At 41.1% G+C, this 17755-nt stretch overlaps 1 protein-coding gene across 1 annotated transcript in view; it reads right to left on the bottom strand.

Moving 5' to 3' along the window:
• Nucleotides 1-17755, bottom strand: part of pdgfd (platelet derived growth factor d) — a 45014-nt gene that overhangs the window by 18778 nt on the left and 8481 nt on the right. The window contains exon 2 of the mRNA XM_070906476.1: nucleotides 1226-1415. Coding sequence (XP_070762577.1) covers nucleotides 1226-1415 — 190 coding nt within the window. The remainder of the gene's footprint in view (nucleotides 1-1225; nucleotides 1416-17755) is intronic.

Raw genomic sequence — 17755 nt, 5'->3', positions numbered from 1 at the left:
GAGCTGTTTCTGGCTGTTTCCAGTTTTTATGCTAAGCTAAGCTAACAGGCTTCTGGCTCCAGCTTATATTGAACAGATATTGGAGTGGTATCAATCTCCTCATCTAACTCTCTGCAAGAAAGCCAATAAGACTATTTTTAAAAATGTTGAGCTATACCTTCAACTCAATCATATATCTAAGTGGTTTAGATGATCTGGCTAAATTGTTATTTACGACCTCCCTGATCCTCTGACCCATCAGACTTGTGCAATTGTTGTGTTTCCAGATCTCAGTGATGCTTTGATGAGTATGATAAAAATGATGGCTTGCACTACAAATATAAGACCTAATTTTCCTTCAATGACATTGTGTCCATGTAGCTCCTTCTGACGCTCTTAAGCTCTGGTGTTCAAACCTTTGTCAGCAAGTATTTTGCAGAAAAAGTTTTTGGATAACTCCGAAAACATTCCAGCAATCATTGCCCCAGTCAATTAGCGGGTCCATCAATCAAACACACACAGATACACACACACAGTCAATGTGACAAACAAGATTTGAAAAGCCGGGCAAAGCTACTGCCTCCCTCTTCCTACCTTTCCAAATCTCTCCTCCCCCTCTTTCTCCCCCCGCTGCTCCCCATTGTCTTTTCAGCAAAGTGCTTACAAAGACGGCTGAGTTGCACATGGGGATTAAAAAGTCTATTTTCTCCCCTCAACCCTCAAGGACAAACTTCTTCAACTTCTTGCCAAGAAAGTAAACTTCAACTATCCATCTCTCTTATAGTGATTCCACCCCCTTCACCTTTTTATATTCTTTCTCTCACATCCTTTCAATCACAGTTTATTGTTGGTGTGCTAATGTGCATACATTAACAAATCATTTTCATATATTTTACTGTTGCTGTTGTACGTCCTTTCAACTTGAGACTTCTACTCAATAAACTTTTCCTCTCCTCTTTGTCGCTCCAAACCGTCCTCTCCATCATTTCTTCTCTCACACTCTCGTTCTTTAATCACTGTTACTTGCATCTGACATTTCCTCTTTACGGCCGATTGTAATTCATCAATGCTATTTTCCTTTCTCCATTCAGGTATTGCCTATCTCTCCTTTTGTCTGTTTTTCTAAAGGCATTTTATGTCACCCTGCTGACTTATCTCTATCTTCTGCTCTAATCCTCTTTTCTGAATCTCATCACTCCTCTCTCCATCTTTTTGTTTTTCTATCTTTCTGAATCTTGTGTTTTACCTGCACACTCCATTCTCAGCCTCCTCCAGGCCGAAGTGTCCGTCAAACTCCAGGTGTATGCGGCTCCCTGGTGGTGACAGCAGTTTCCATGACAACAGCAGATTGCGCGGGTAAGCGTTGGGGTAGCGTGGGCTGTGGATGACTCCACCCACTGCCGTTACTGTGGCGTTTTCCTCTTTGCGGAACAAGTCTGTGGTAAGGTGATTGCTGTCTGTTAGTGGTTACAACTAATCAGTTAGTTAGTCCAGTTGTAGATAAACATAAGCAAAGCAGCTTGCTGACAGTGACGCCGCACAAAATGCAAATATTCATGCAAAAACTTTTATGGATTTTGGCGCAGATACAGAAGCGATAGACAGAAGCACAAAAACATACACAGACAAATGATACGAAAACAAACGGGATATTTCAGTCTAATGTTGACATGCTAATGGTGCTTTAAATCTTTTTTAAGCACTTATAAAGCTTTCAGCCTAATATGTAAAGACATACCTGAAAGGAATAATTCAAGATCTTTGGAAATATGCTGCTTAAATTACAGGATGGATAATGCGACTCTCTCAATTTGTCCCTTCAATCTGAATTTATAGCCAGCAGACTGTTAGCTGCCTGGCTCTGTCTGAAGGTAAAAATATCCACCTATAAAACTGCAGTTTGTCGTTTTTACACTTTTTTTGGTACGGATTTAACAAACAAAAATTTAATTGGTGAGCTTTATAGGTACTGGTAGAGTGAAAAGAAAACATCTGAAGTGCAGGCAAAGGGAAATCAGAGATTCACCTAAAACCATTAGAAATAATTCTCTGGTGACCAAGAGTCACCCTGTTTTATAGCAGCTGAGCGAAAAACTGTTACAATATAAAATATATATACTTATTAGATATTCACAATTTGATAACATCTATCTACTGTACCTTCCTACCTAACATATCTGCAAAAAGAAAATGAATAATATCGTAACTATTGTCTGTCATGGGCTCTGCTTATTAGCTTTATTGACTACTTCCATAAACTATAATGGTACTTTTCTAAAGTCGTGTTTAAAGTATAATAATTGCTCATCATTACTAATGAACATCATAATCACAGCCACTAAATGTCTAGTCCTGATTAATCAACTCAATCATAAATCTAATTTTGATATTGCACAACAAAACTCATTAATTGTCCCCATCGTTTTATTGCTGACTTCCTGATAATTAGAAACACACACACACACACACACACACACACACACAGAAACACACATACACTCTAAGGTCAGGCTGTGTGCTGAAGTAGGCTGACAGGGCTGTATTTTTTGAGGGGTGTGTGGTTTTTTGCGAGCGAGAGAGAGAGCTGAATGCATAATCAAGGCACCACAGCCTGCACCCCTGGGAGATGATGATGACGCGTTGGCCTTCTCCTCCACCTCTTCACTGCAAACTTCCCTTAATTCCTCCTCCTGTCCTTTCCCATCCCTCCCTCTCTTCTTTGCTTCAGTCAGTAATTCTGTCTCATCGGTCATTTGGCGCTCCTCAGGAGTCACACCCTCTGCCAATTCTGGCTTCACCAATTAACACTGTACCTAAGCGTGTGCGTGTGTGTACATACATTTGTGTGTGAGAGAGTGTAATTTCAGTTATGAGCATTTATGCTTGTGTGAATGTGCGTGGGTGTGTGTGTGTGCGTTCTTGGTTCAGAGTTTGTTTGTAATGCAGTTCTTCCACTCTGCTGATCAGAGGCCCGACTGTGTGGGTCCATTCAGTCATAAAAGTGCTTATGTGTCAGGAACTTTCACCCACTAAGGTCACCGGGGAACAGATCTGTGTGTGTGTGTGTGTGTGTGTGTGTGTGTGTGTGTGTGTGTGTGTGTGTGTGTGTGTGTGAGAGAGAGACCTTGTGTGTCTATCATTATTTGCGTATGTGGAAATTTGTGTTCAAGTGTATGTGAACATCATCATTTCTCTGTATATTGATTTTTTCGTCATTTGTCTCAAGCGGACGCTGTTACTCAATACTGACTTCCACAAACATGGAAACATGGATCTAATGAGGCCGTCTAGATTTCTTTACACTGCTTCTATATTTTTATCATACACATCATACACTGGCAGCCACTGGAATCACATCATATATTGTACTTTATACATTGTGAATTTTTTAACTATAATACAGCTAAAACTAGACCCCGAGTTTCACTATGGACATATTATGCTTTGGTGGGTAAAAGCTTTTTACCTAGCACAGACCTATAAGTTGAGATAAGCTTGGTGCCTCATTAAACCTGGCAGTGTTGTTACTCCATTAGTGGCCACTGCTGAATGGTCTCGGGTGCCTGTGTGGAGGCAGGTTGGATATGGAGGTAAATAGTTTTCCTCAGCAATGCAAAGATCCCTGCTGTCAGGTAAACAAGGTAGGGTAGGGCAACACATGTACATCAAAGGAGACGTGACTGTCTTCAACCTCCTCCAGGCCAACAGAGAAAATGAACAGTGACAGGATGCCAGTGCAAGATGACTAAGCTAAAACTTCAAATTATAAGAAAAAGAGGAGGGGAAAAAAGGCAAAGAAATGAACTTATGCCCCTCTTACATGTCGCTTCTTGTGTGAATTTGGGATAAGTGTCACATCCATTAATTCAGCTTTGTTTTTCCTGAACTCTGTTGCCCTTCTCCACAACACTGCAGCCTGTCTTTCAACTGGCTTGTGAATTCAGTAAGTGAGCTAATGAGTTTCTTTCTATCCACTAAAAGGTCATATGATATCATCTCGCTTGTGAAGTTTGCATATTTAGAATTGTACTAAAGAAATATTATCAGAGGGCAGCAGAGGGCAAATGGATGATCTGCATTCACACTCAATGTTTCAGCATTCAATCTGTTGAAGAATATTTGACAGAATTTTTAGAGGACTGCTGCTCTGTGACTGACCCTGACCTCTGACCTACCTGAATGGGGCCAGGCAAAAAGAGAATATATAACTTTCTGTAATAACCTTTCTAATATTCATCAGTGTCAGTGTTTGCTGTCTCTGCTCTTGTATTTACTTTAACGTCTACAGTGATGCAGGAAAAGTGCGGCTGCAGCAAAGCAACAGACAGATTTTTGTTTTGCTTGTCTTGTTCATACATTTGCTGCATGTATTGTGTGTACCGGTGGACAGAGAAGCTGGACAAGAGAGTTCCATCTTCCAGTGTACAAACTTTTGTGAAAGCCAGCCCTGGCATAGCAGCCAAACTATATTTCATTTGGTTTGATCTCTTTATGCTTGTCCAATTTTTGGTCTATTCTATTGTTTTGTCCTGGGCACTGAAAACTCATCTATCTCACCCACCTCTTCCCTCGCTTTTGTTTGTCCAAGGGACGTTTTGTGGCTACGTAGGTTAAATCTTTCCAAATTGCTATGGCTTTTGCTACTGATTGGTTAAACATGCAGTAGGCTTGGTCATTTTCTACACATTTCTAAAAATAGTCTACTGCCACTCATTATGTGTGTGCAGGTGTGTACTACTTATGAATGCGCATACACTGTAACAACGTGCCAATCACTGTGTGACCACCCATGCTCACAGGTGTGTGTGTGTCTGTGTGAGAGAGGAGAGTGGGCTAGAGACAGAAAGCATTAAGAAGAAAGAAGACACTAAAATGAGAAAATATGTAAATTTGCTCATGCAGCACACATCTCTTTTGGATGCAGTTTCTCAGTCACACTATTAACCTTACTATAAATCATGCAGTGATATCAATGACACCATTGCACATTTGTGCAAATGATACAGTGATAGGAAAAAGAGGTTTCTGTTCAAGATCCAGTCCAGAGAATTTGACAATGCTGGAAGCTGGCAGCTACAATTCGTGTGCCTGTTTTATAAAAGTGTGTAAGGATATGATTTTGGGTTAAAAGGCTGAAATAAAATCAGATCCAGGTTTTTTGTTTAGCTCTGTACTACACTACTACAACTACTACTTGAAATGAAACAGGGACTATGCTGACGTTTAGCCTTAATACTGTTTGAGGGTTTTCACATCTTTATTGGATGAGTTGTGCAGGACTCATAGACTTTTATTGCTTTCTTTACCCCAATGTCTAAGACAATACAGAGGGAAGGGTGTCCTTAACATACAGGCAAATCAACCACAATTATGTCAAACAGTGGTTTATACCTGAGCATGTGTTTCACACCTGGAGACCAGACTGGGGGCAGAAATCCCTGTAAACAAGCAAGCAGTGACAATGGCTGCAGTACAGGCCTGGCAGCACATCACCAGGGATGATACCACGTGTTTGCTCATTTCTGTGGATCATAGACTTCAAACAATCACTGACTGAAAAGAATTACAAATATTAAGTATAGTGACTTTATTTACATATTTCCCCAAAATGTAGGGACTTTGTATAAAACGAATGCTACACTTGTTTATTTCACGTGGGTGAAGTCAGCAAAGTCAGCACTTTCCAATTTGCCAATCCAAAAAAAATAACATGTCACTGTCCATAATATATCATTGCAGGATGGGCACGGGATGAAGGAAATATATGAAATTATAAGAGGCTGTTATTACTGGGCTTAACCATGCATGAAAAGACATGTTCTTCCAGTAAATCGCCTCCAAATATGGCACCAAATAAAGTTCCAGTTTAATTTGTCTCTCTCACTTGCCCATTCTCAGTCAGTCCTCTTGTCAGTTACACTCAAAATGCTATTAACTTTACATGCAATTGACAATTGTTCATCAAAATCTGTGACTGTCACTGCTGCTTTCTTCTTCTTTGTTTATTTTACTATAGGCATTTTTCAAGGCTAATCTGTCTTTTATTATGTATTTCTATTTTATTAAATAGTTGCCACTATAATAGCATTTTTTTTAGATTAAAGATCCGTATGGGAAACGAACATGTGTCTTTCAATAGAAAACCTTGTTGCAGTTGGGAATGATAAACATTTTTCTAGTACACAGAATAAACAGTCCCAAGTGTCTCTTATCCTGGATAAATACCACTGTTTCTAAATGTACTGCAATTTTTACTCTACGTGGTCCATCAGTCTTTGCTATGGTTGTATTGTTCAAACTTTTTTTACAAGCCCTTGCAGCGTAAGATCATGCCACAAAAGGCTATCTAATGCTTGTCATCAACGCCACAAAACTAGAGAATCAGTTTCATTAAATCATGTGTTTTACAGGACCTGTCACATAACAATTATCTCTTCTGAACTTGGCAGAAAGTTAAAGTTGTACAATCTCAGGAAATAAGATGATGTCAAAAGTGCTGATAATATCACTGACGGTCTGACTCACACCCCTAGATTTAACACACACGCAACGTCTGACACTGGCAATTAAGCTTTCAGACTCCTGATCTAACACTTAAAGAACTGTGGCAATGATGCTGCGACTGTGTGATGTGTGTGTTTTTGTGTGGGATCTATGAAAGTGTGTTTGTGGATGTGCCAGGTTGAGCTAAGAAAAAGTTCTTGCTTGTATGTGTGTATTTGCATGGATGCACGTCTGCCAAGATGTATGTGGGTAAATTTCTCACAAATTAAACTTGGCTCCCCCACCTCCAGTGCCTGGGTGTGATGTTCTTCATGCCTCTGAGATCTATTTCTGATCCAAGTGCCAATCACACTCTGATCACCCAGCAACCATGTGTGCATCAGAGACCAAAAAATAGCACTGTGGTGAGAAGCACCGCAGTCACAAGAAAAGAACTGATGATGAAGACGAGATATTAAACTTCTTATTTCTCTCTTAATTAAAATTGATCTTTGGTGAAGTCACAGTTGTGCAAACACTCTTCTATTGTAAACGTCACCGCCTTTTAATCCAAGTTTCTATTCTGTGCGAACCAAACTCTATTTTTCTTGAGTGACAGTTTGCATATGATACATTCTCTCTCAGAGACGCACTCCCACAGGACATTACCTACAACAAGGCAACCCCATTTCCCACATCTGCCATCCCCTGTCTAACATATCCTGTCTGACTTTCATCTTCTCAAAATGAATTCTCATAAGCCCCAACACTAGCTAACAGGACACACATAATACATTCACTTTCAGCTGTGAAAAACTCCCCAGAGAAATGCGAGGTTGCTGTTCTTGTTCTTGGTGGCATTTCCCAGTTTCTGTCTAAAAAATAGGTGTTTCAAACTGCATTGCATCACTGTTAAAGGCATTGTTTGACATTTTGGGAAATACGCTCATTTGCTTTCTGGCAGAGAGTTAGATGAGAAGACTGATACCACTCTTTCATCTGTCTGCTCAATCTTAGGCTACTAACTTACAGTTGGCTTATCTTAGTTTAGCACAATGGCTGGACACAGGGGGAAACAGCTAGCCTGGCTCAGACCAACACCACTAAAGCTCACTAATTAACACACTATATCTCTCATTTGTTTGTGTCTGTACAAAAACCGAAGAGTAAAAATGACAATTTGCCGGGTTATGTGTCGGACTTTTTCTTGGCTGGGAGCAGTAACTGCCTGGAGTTTCTGCTGGTCGCCTGGCAACCGAAAGCAAATAAGTGTATTTCCCAAAATGTTTAACTATTGCTTTAATTGTAAAAAATAACTTTCAAGTACGCAGAGACATGGACATTTCAATGACATGACTAGGGAGTAAAAAACAAACAATCTGTTTGAATGTTAAAGACAGGTGTCTCTGAAAAGTGTGATACGTCAAGGGAAAGACTGTTCAATAATACAGTCGGCATGCTAAATAGTAGTTTGTATGCTGCATTGGATTACTTACTGTCCGACTTCATTCATATTATGAGACAGTTACTGGTTTAACCACAGGGTCTAGTGAATACAGGTTGAATTTTAGTGAGCAATTTGGCTCTGGCATGAATGAACCAATGATCTTCAGAAATATTTGACTTAAAAAAGCAACAGTAGCTTAAAAACTATTTTCCTGTATTATGTTATTATCATTATTATTAGAGACCCATTTGCTGTCATGCCCAGCTATCTGCTGAATTGTTTATTCATCTGTGTTTGGCAACAGAGTGTAAAACATTTCCCATTAGCAGCAAAACTACTGGTAAACACTGCGCAACCATGTGTGTCCTTGTGTGTGTGTGTGTGTGTGTGTGTGTGTGTGCGTGTGCTTATGTCATTGACTATGTATGTATGTGCTCATCTGTTAGTCACTACATATGGGTCTGTGTTTGTGTATGTGTGCATGTATAAGTGCATTGGCTGTTGATGCGGGGCACTGTGCTTGCACCCCCTGAGTATTTCCACCCATGAGAAATAAAGCCTTTTCCATCTGGCTAAATGTTAGCTCAAGGTCTGTGTGTGTGTGTGTGTGTGTGTGTGTGTGTGTGTGTGTGCATCACTTTGCTGCTTATCAAAGCCTGTGCTGGCTCCACTGTTTTGCCGCTCTCTCATGACAAATCAGCTTTAAATATTCTCCCTTGTTTCTCAGTCACACCCACACAAGCACAGAGCCATGACAAAGACCAACACACACACACACATGCACACACACACACACACACACACACACCCTGGAGGTGAACACTGCATGCCCAGGGGTGTCAGCTTTGGTCAGCATCGGCTCTCTCCCCGCATTTCTCCTCCTCTCTCTTCTTCACTTCCTCTGTTCCCTCCATCCTGCACCATCTTCTCTACCTCTGTTTCCCTCTCGTTTTGGCCACGACAGAAACACTGATGCTCAAATTTGTCTTTCTTTTTGGTTCAGGCAAATGGGCCCTTGATATACATTCTCACATTTTAAAAGATGTCACACCTCAGGGCGTGACCAAGGTTTGACTTGGTCCCAGAGGCGTGAAATATGAATACATTGAAAATGGTCAGAAAACACAGTGCATCACTACTGTATCTGTCTTCTGTCTGGTATCTTACTAATTTGTTTTTTTTTTCAGATTATATTTCTGGTGCAGCCCCACCTTTGCTGCTAAAACCAATTAACTTCCATCACTTTCTTTTATGCAAAGAGATTGCATGTTTTTTTAAGTCAGTGTAAAAGTATGGGGAATTGGGACGCTGAAAGTGGAGCGATGGCATGGAGAGGAAGGCAGGATATAGACAGGAGGGACCTTTCAGTTACTCTCCAGCCTAACTAACAAAATGATCAAGAAGGAAAATACATGTTTAAAGAATGTGGAAGTGTCCAGTGCATTAGGCAGGCCACATAGGCATTCATCTGAGAGTTACATACATGCTGAGGCAGCTGGGGTGTACATGTCCATGAATTATAGAGGACAGCAGGCCTATATATAATTATAGAAAGGAACACACTACATGCATTATGTCCCTTCACTTGGACACAACTGAGCTGTGGCATTAGTTTGATGGCCACAGAGTTGTGGTATTTATTTTTCTCCTGTGAGAGCACCACCCACATTTGTGTCCTCCAATTTTTAGCAAATTGATTGGTGCAATACCTGTGTGGGCAGCCACTAAAATTGTTTGTAATATCACTGTAATTCTAATGGACACACAGGCAGTTCACCAGGTAGGGTAGCCTACTCCCCTCTGTGATTTGAGCACTCCCTACGTTACTCTGTGACGCCATATGTTTCTCCGTGTAACATACGCAGTGTTGAGGTTACAGGACTACCCGATATAGTGAGTTTCATTAGTCGAGTAAAGTGCCGTCACCACAAATGAACCCATGAAAGAGAGATTAGCCAGACCACCCTGCCTTGTGTAATTTAGGATAAAAGCAACACTGAGCTGTGCTGGTGCTGCAGATGATTCAGCCGGTGTTGATATAAAATGACCATGAAGTACCATCTTGTAACAATAGCAGGCTAGGCTAACTGGCTTCCACTTTCTGAGTAGAATACAAACTTAACCGTAGGCTCCAAATGGGTGTTGAATGTTGTAAAGAGACAGATGGTACATAACCAACGCTATGTGTGCTTGTTGAAAAAGGGGGAAAATATGACTTGTAACAACATTCATAGGCTGTACAGGGCTGTGACGTGCTCCTAGCACTGTATCCTAGCAACGACAGCCTTCAACCATCAGTCAACCACTGCCATGGGAAAAGCCCACCCAGAGGCCTGAATCTAAGAAGCAGTTATATGTCCAAAAAACTGCTTTATCCTCTTTTGAAAAATGGAAAAATATGCACAGTAGCTGCAGTCTCATCATAATTTAGATTTTATTACATAAAAGGTGAGGAGAAATGTTTTTGTTTTTCTATCTACTTCCAATTATCTAACTTGTCTAACTGTGTAACATATTAAAGTTTGGCTTGAAGCATCTGCTTAGAAATATCTTGGTTGCCTGGCAACATTGCCATATGGAACTTTCTATTTTGCAGCTTTTGGAAAATATTGGTGCCTCAGTGACTTCACTGACAAGACTGTATAGATATTGATGACTCACACTATGACTGAAATCCTCCATTAACACACACATTTGACTTTCCACACGCAAACAACTCACAAGCAAATAAAACCAGGTGTACAGTATATACATGCAATGTGCACACACTCTGTCTTGTATTCTCTCTTGCAGTAAACCTGCAGAACATTAGGCAGACATCCATCCAGCCATTTCTCCCATTCTCTCTCTTTCTCTGCTTTTGGATCTCTTTCCTTCACTCCTCATCGTCCGGACACTCATAGGAGGGTTTACACCCTTTGTCTGTGTGTGTGTGTGTGTGTGTGTGTGTGTGTGTGGATGTTTTCAGTGTGAGAGCGTCAGCATGTGAGAGGGTGTGTGCGTGCTATGTGGGTGTTTGGGTGAGCATACCTCTGTTTAAGGATTTTGAAGATTTTGCGTGAGCGTATTTGTGTGTGTCAGTAAATGTGCGTGAGAGAGTGTGTATGTTCCTTTGAAGCCGCCACAAAGGCATGTCCTGTGACACGGACAGAGGAGGTTAAACAAACAGCCACAGACATTTACTGAGCTCACTCAGTCTCCTCAAAAGTGGACAAGCAAGAGGGGGAGCAGAGAGACAGACAGACAGAGACAATAAAATACAGAGAAGGACAAAATGAAGGTGAAGAAAGGTTGAAAATCAAGAATGAGGCAGAGCAGGGATGAAGGACAGTGGGATGGATGAGAGAGAAAAAGGGGGAGACAGTGATCGAGTGAGGTAGAGAAGAGAGAAGAAGAGAGTGAAAGGGAAACAGGGAGGGAAAACAAATAAAGACAGAACAGATAAAACAGAGAGAGTAGTCACAGTGGAGAGATAGAGAGGGAAACATTGCCGCAGCTACTTTACTGTGAAAAGGACAAGGAAAGTCCACAAAGCCCCAAGATACCTGAACACATCAAAAGCTGTATAGGCTACACCAAAGAGCATACTCATGAATAAGAAAAGATAATAACTGCTTTGTGTGCATCTGTGAAGTTATGTGCATGTTTGTGTAAGTGTGTCACTTGCTTTGTTTTGATCTGCGCCGATTTGTGCAAATTCATCATTATTTCGCTTTTGTCATCCATTTCAAAGGCAAAAACAGAGAAGAAAGACATCACTGGAAAGCTGTGACTCACAATGCATTCAAATTTGTCTTTGGTACTGGAGCTTTTTAGCTGGTCCTTACATCTTCACCCGCGATTCTCAATGGTCCTTTTGGGCCTTTGATTAGCATTAGCATCCACTTAGCTCTAGCAAATGCCTCTCAGGCATCTATGACTCAACACCTGTTGATGGGGACAAATTAGCCTAATGGGTACAAAGCAGAGGGATGAGCTGCACTCTGCCAACTGGGGTGGAAAATCTGTGTTTGAAAAGTTGAAAAGACAACGTCCATTCCTAAACCTCTTCAGCACAGTGATATGTAACTGAAATTTTCAATCCAGCATATCTCATGGATGTCATGTGTTGTAAACACTTGAGAATACGTGAAATGACTTTGTGTGGTGGGAACCAACAGCATAACAATGTTATTTTACATTTCCCTCTCACCCTGCACACACAAACAATTTTCACACCTTTCTTAACTACAATTTAAGGACCATGCCAGGGATTTGCATGTTTAAGCCACAAACTAATTCAACCTCACATTACTGCCTTTTTTTCTCAAAACCTACCGGTACTTTTATATTCCATGATCTACTTGGAGCATCTTCAATTCATGTTTTTTTTTTTTTTTAACTGTGACAGTCTACATATGTGCTGCTTTGTGGGACTATAGTGTTCATCAACACACCCACCACTGAAAAATCAAGGAAGTTTAGCATGCATACCAAAAATCTTTGAACAGATGACATACGTGTGAATGGAAATGGGACACAGCTTTAGTCTTGTTTCTACAAGCTAATCTCAGTATTGCACTAAGCTAACATCTCTACATTCTCCTTGTCTTGTGTCAGTCCACTTAGCATGCTCCCGTCCTCTGCTGTGATGTGCTCCTGTTTAACACCTTGGCTAAGCTTGCTGAATAATGCAGAGGGGACCAGCACTCGCTGAGTCAGCACTGAGGACAGGTCAGTGGAGACACCGTGGCTGAGCGGCTCTCGCAGCCGTAACACACAAATGGACACCAAAATATACATATTCATGGTCACATGCACGCAGAGAGAGAGAGAGAGAGAGAGAGAGAGAGAGAGAGCGTGGGGCACCTTAAGGTAGTAGGAAGGCTATCTGTGCAAAAATGGCACTGAGCTCTTACGGCAAGAGATGGGGATGAATGCAGATTGAAGAATGTTTCATGGTCAACACATTTGCCTTCATAACAATACATTATGGCACACCATTGCAATTTACTGCTCTAGACGTTGATTCTAATTTTAACAACTTTATATACTGTTGGGTCATTTAATCTACAGCAATGCATCATATTCTATAAGATCATCATGTGTTTGTAGCGTCGCTGTCCTGCGAGAACTAGGACAACCTTTCATGAGCTCAGAAAAACCTGTTTTCAGCTCTGTGACAATGCATTTTCCAGCTAATCCAAAGGGGGTTTAAATAGTTTATTTATCTTAAGAAGAAGGAGAATATCCTCAGCTCATAAAGGAACACTTCATCTTTCAGTTTATCGCAAACATTCAAATTCAAAATCAACAAAGTTTTCACTGGACAGGAAGGGTATGAAAAATTTTAACCTGAAAAGTAACTAGTAACTATTAAGTACGAAATGGAATACTCCAGTAAAGTACAGGTACCTTGAATTTGTACTTAAGTACTTGAGTAAATGTAATTTGTTACATTCCTCCACTGGTTTTACTAAACAGCTTTAATAAACACAACAGTACAACATTAACAGAGGCAATACTATTGTTTTAGAACTGTGTCAAGTGCAAGTTTTATTTTTTGTTTTAAAAATATATAAGTCAATTTAAAGTATATGATTATTTCCTGTAGATAAGATCCTGTTACATGTTTTTGTCCTAATGTTAACATCTATGCTGGTTACACATGCAGACATATACATAATAAAATGTATTAGGATAACACACACAGAAATGCAGCTACACAGCAACATATACAAACTCTCACTCAGTCACAGACACACACACACACATTACTTTAGAACTCACACAGTCTTGCACATGCACACATCTGCGTCATACACATTCACAGTCACAGTGTTGCACAAATACTGGAGGATGGCGGGTGAGTCAAAGGATGTCTGTCAGAAAGCTCCATGAGGAGGCTAAATGAGCAGGATGAAAAACAATTTCCTATAAAAAATTGAGAAGAGAAGGGGATGAGAAACCAGAAATCCATGACTGCAAGAAGGGTGAAAGCAGGTGGGTGTGGGAAGCCAGCTCAAGTTGTAACGACAGATTGTGAGGAGGGTTTGAGGGAGGGGCCGTACAGAGAGAAGCAAAGGATGAGGGATGAGAGAGGCTTGTCCCTGTGTAACCTCCTACACTGTGATTGAGTGTATTTACCAACACTTCATCAGCAATATCCTCCCTGTGTGTGTGTGTGTGTGTGTGTGTCTGCACAGTATGTGTGGCTTGATGCAGAGTGTTGCGCAGCGTGTGCATTACCTTCCATGTTATCTCTTTGTTCGATACTGTATCTGTACTATTGAGAATGTGAGTCATGAGATCTACTGTGTCTGAACCACTGATCTCTGTTCCTGTAAATCAAAACAGACGGTGAATTTCTGTTTTGTACAGCTCTGGTTTAAGGTTGGATTAAGGTCGGGCCTTTGTTATACTTGTCACGTATCGAGAAATGCGAGGGAATACTTTAGATATTTCCAACGTCTGTCATTCAAACTGGCAAATGTCAAGACTACCAGCTTAGGCACAATCACACCGCATGCATTTAATGGATTTCTTGAGCTGCCTCTACAGTACGTGTGCATGCGTGTGTACATTTAAGTGAGTCTGTTTCTACGTTAAGGGCTAATGTGATAATGTGTGTGTGTGTGTGTGTGTGTGTGTGTGTGTGTGTGTGTGTGTGTGTGCTTGTGAGACCTTATGAAAGTGTGTGTGTGTTTGTAAGGCTTGTTAGAGGAGCAGTTGGCTCCTGCTGACAGCTACTGCAGTCGGAACAGCAGGGCTGACGAGGACAATCAATTAGCCCTGCATTCACACACACACACACACGCAAAACGCACACATTGTGTGCACAGAATAAAACACACATCCAAGGCCATATAGCCTTCAGTACATACAGCCACGATATAATAAACATCTAATGTGATAACAGCACACAAATTCAGTTTCCTTTATATCCCCATGACTTTATCTTTCAACATATTACTTTTAAAAGAACAGTTGGCTGTTGCTCGGCTATGTGTGTGTGTGTGTGTGTGTGTGTGTGTGTCTGTGAGTGTGTGTAAGTGTGTGTGTATGTCTTTAATCTAAGCCCCAGCTGTGGTAGCGCAAGTTTATCAAATATCAGTCTTGATCCCTCTAAGGGCTACTTGGATGCTGTTTGCTAGATATACGTTTGTGTGTGTGTGTGTGTGTGTGTGTGTGTGTGTGTGTGTGTGTGTGTGTTTGCTCTGAGCGTTGTGTGTGATGCTGAACAGATGCTGATGTTTTGACAGCCATCCTGCTCTCAGTCTGTTTGCCTCACATCAGCTGTCTGTAAGTGTATGCATGTGTGTGTCAGGAAGCATGTGCCCTAATGTTTGTGCATGTGTGTGTGTGTGGTCAGAGAGCAGGGTTAAGCAGTGGTCTGCCTGTCAGTGTGTATCTGACCTTCTGTTTACCGCTGGGATCACTTATCCTGCTGCAGGCTCCACAGTAGCACATAACACCATCCTCCTGCCATTTCTTTCCCCTTCTCCTTTTATATTCTTTCTCTTCTGCTGTTAACTTTTCTTTCTGCCTCTCTCTCATTTCCCCCCTCTGATGTCCCTCTAACAATGCCTTCTCCCTTTTCCTCCGTGCTCCTATCCATGTCCCCTATCCCCATTGCTCCCTCTCTCCTCTGTATTTGTATTCTCCACACTTGCGGCTCTCCCTTCCTCGCTCTCTGCGGCTCAGATACCAAATTCAGAGAGTAAGTGATGAAATGAAAACAGGAGAGGGGAAGCTAATGAAGACAAGAGGAGACGGAGAAAGAGGGAGAGAGACAGCGGGAGAAATGCTGAGATACACAAATGGAGAATCAGAGAGAGTGAGGGAAATATGCGGAGAAACGCTGACAGTTGGAGAGGGAAAGATAAAAGTGTTTGACAGAGGGGGAAAAAAAGAATCTTTTTCATTTGTGTCAGAGCACCATTGTCAGAGTAACAAAGACATAGCTCTCACGGTGCACTAGAGGATTTCACTCTCTTTCTCTCTCTCTCAGACACACACACACACACACACACACACATAAAACACACATAAAACACACAACATAAATGCACAGTGTTTATCTCTTTCCTTCAGCAGGGACGAATCTCCTGGGGTGAGAGCTGCTCCTGTTCTCATCTTTCTGCAGTGTCACTTCTGACATTTGTCATGTTGTCACCCTCACTTCACCCTGGTAGCAGAAAACTACTGGCATAATACCATTTTATCTGAACCTGTATCTTGTACTTTAAAGTTTCAGCAGGTATTGGAAACATTTGAGACATTTGATTCCTTGGTGTCTTCCTGTGCAAACATAAAAACTAAACTCTGCTATATACCTCCTGTACTATTTCACAGAGGTTTAAGTCTCTAAAGGGACCCACAAATAATCCTCCACACCCAATGAATGACATGATTGCTAAATTCTGCACTAGCTGCGTTGTGCTGGCCCCTCAATTTCTGGGAGCGGCACTTTTTTAGTTTTATTGACTGACCTGTAAATGTGGTTTGCTATTTGCCCATTCTCATTCTTCGTGCGTCATGATTATTTCCATCATCTGTTTTTTCGATTAAAGTCATAAAAAAGTGAAAAATACTCTTCTCAAGTTCTCAGAGCCCAAAAGGATGATGTCAAATTGCTTGTTTTGAGTGACTAAAGAACAATATTGTATTTATGACATAAAACTGAGAAAAGCGTCAACTGCTCACATTTGAGAAGCTGGAATCAGCAAATGTATGTCTGTCATTTTTGCTTAATTAATGACATAAAGGATCAACTAGTCGATCCAGCGCTACTTGACTCGATTTCTGTGACGCAGGCAGAGCCTCGGTTATTTTATTAGCCCCTGAAGACTTTGTCTGCGGACGTGAACAATTTTTAAAGCAGCAGCTCTCATGGGGTTGAGTTGACCCATGCTGAATAGATAATAGACACAATTTAGTGAGCAGAACACACACAAACAAATATCACAGGCTGAAGCCTACAAAGCCACATTAAGGGGGAGAAACCTGTGATTGTTGTTGGATGGTTGGATGGATGTTAAAATGCAAATCAGGAAATGAGCACCCAGCCTTTTGATGGAGCATGGTACATCCATCCTTTGCTTTGCTTTGCCTACAGCTCGATACAGATCAGCTGGCTTTCTGTTGTTATCCAACTTAAATCCAAATAACTCCCAAATAGCTGCACAAGAGATCCTTTTAATTTCCCTCACAATCCCCACAGAGTTTTAATGCAACACCTTGCCTGGGGGGATATCAATGTAATTAACACACCAGCTGCAGCTACAGAAGCATTGTTGTGCACTAGAGTTATTTGTGTAAATATGAAGTGTGATGTGCTATTTTACTAGACGCTGCTCTGTCAGCCAGTGGTGGTCCAACACCCTACTAAGACACCTAATGTTGCTATTGCCTTTAATTTGTCATCCAAATATGTGTTTGTAATTAGATTCAGGAGTCACTTTGTTTGAGTCCATTTGCAAGTGGTCTGTGTTAAACTGTGCATGAGTAAACTAAACTGTCGGCTACATTCAGAGGATGTTAATGCACTTAGTTTTGCACAAGATCAAATACACAGTTTAGACACCACCATCCATCCCCAGACACGCACACACACACACACACACACAAACACCATCCTTCTCTCTGTCTGCCTCTATATCTCTAACACACTTGCACAAATGGATCAGCAGTTTTCCCATGCATTACTGTTGAGTCACATTAGCTTTGTTTGTCAAGGACTGAGACAGAGCGAACACGGTGGGAGAAGCTCACTATCCAGCTGATCTACCTCCTTTTAAAACTGCACACTCTCCTTTGCTCACTCTTTTTTTCCTCACCTTATTATCCTTCATTCTTATTCATCGG

Source organism: Enoplosus armatus, chromosome 5 (assembly GCF_043641665.1).
Source record: "Enoplosus armatus isolate fEnoArm2 chromosome 5, fEnoArm2.hap1, whole genome shotgun sequence".
NCBI classification, from domain to species: Eukaryota; Metazoa; Chordata; class Actinopteri; order Centrarchiformes; family Enoplosidae; genus Enoplosus; species Enoplosus armatus.
The sequence above is the reverse complement of the archived record's forward strand: the minus strand, read 5'-3'. Positions and strand labels throughout refer to the sequence as shown.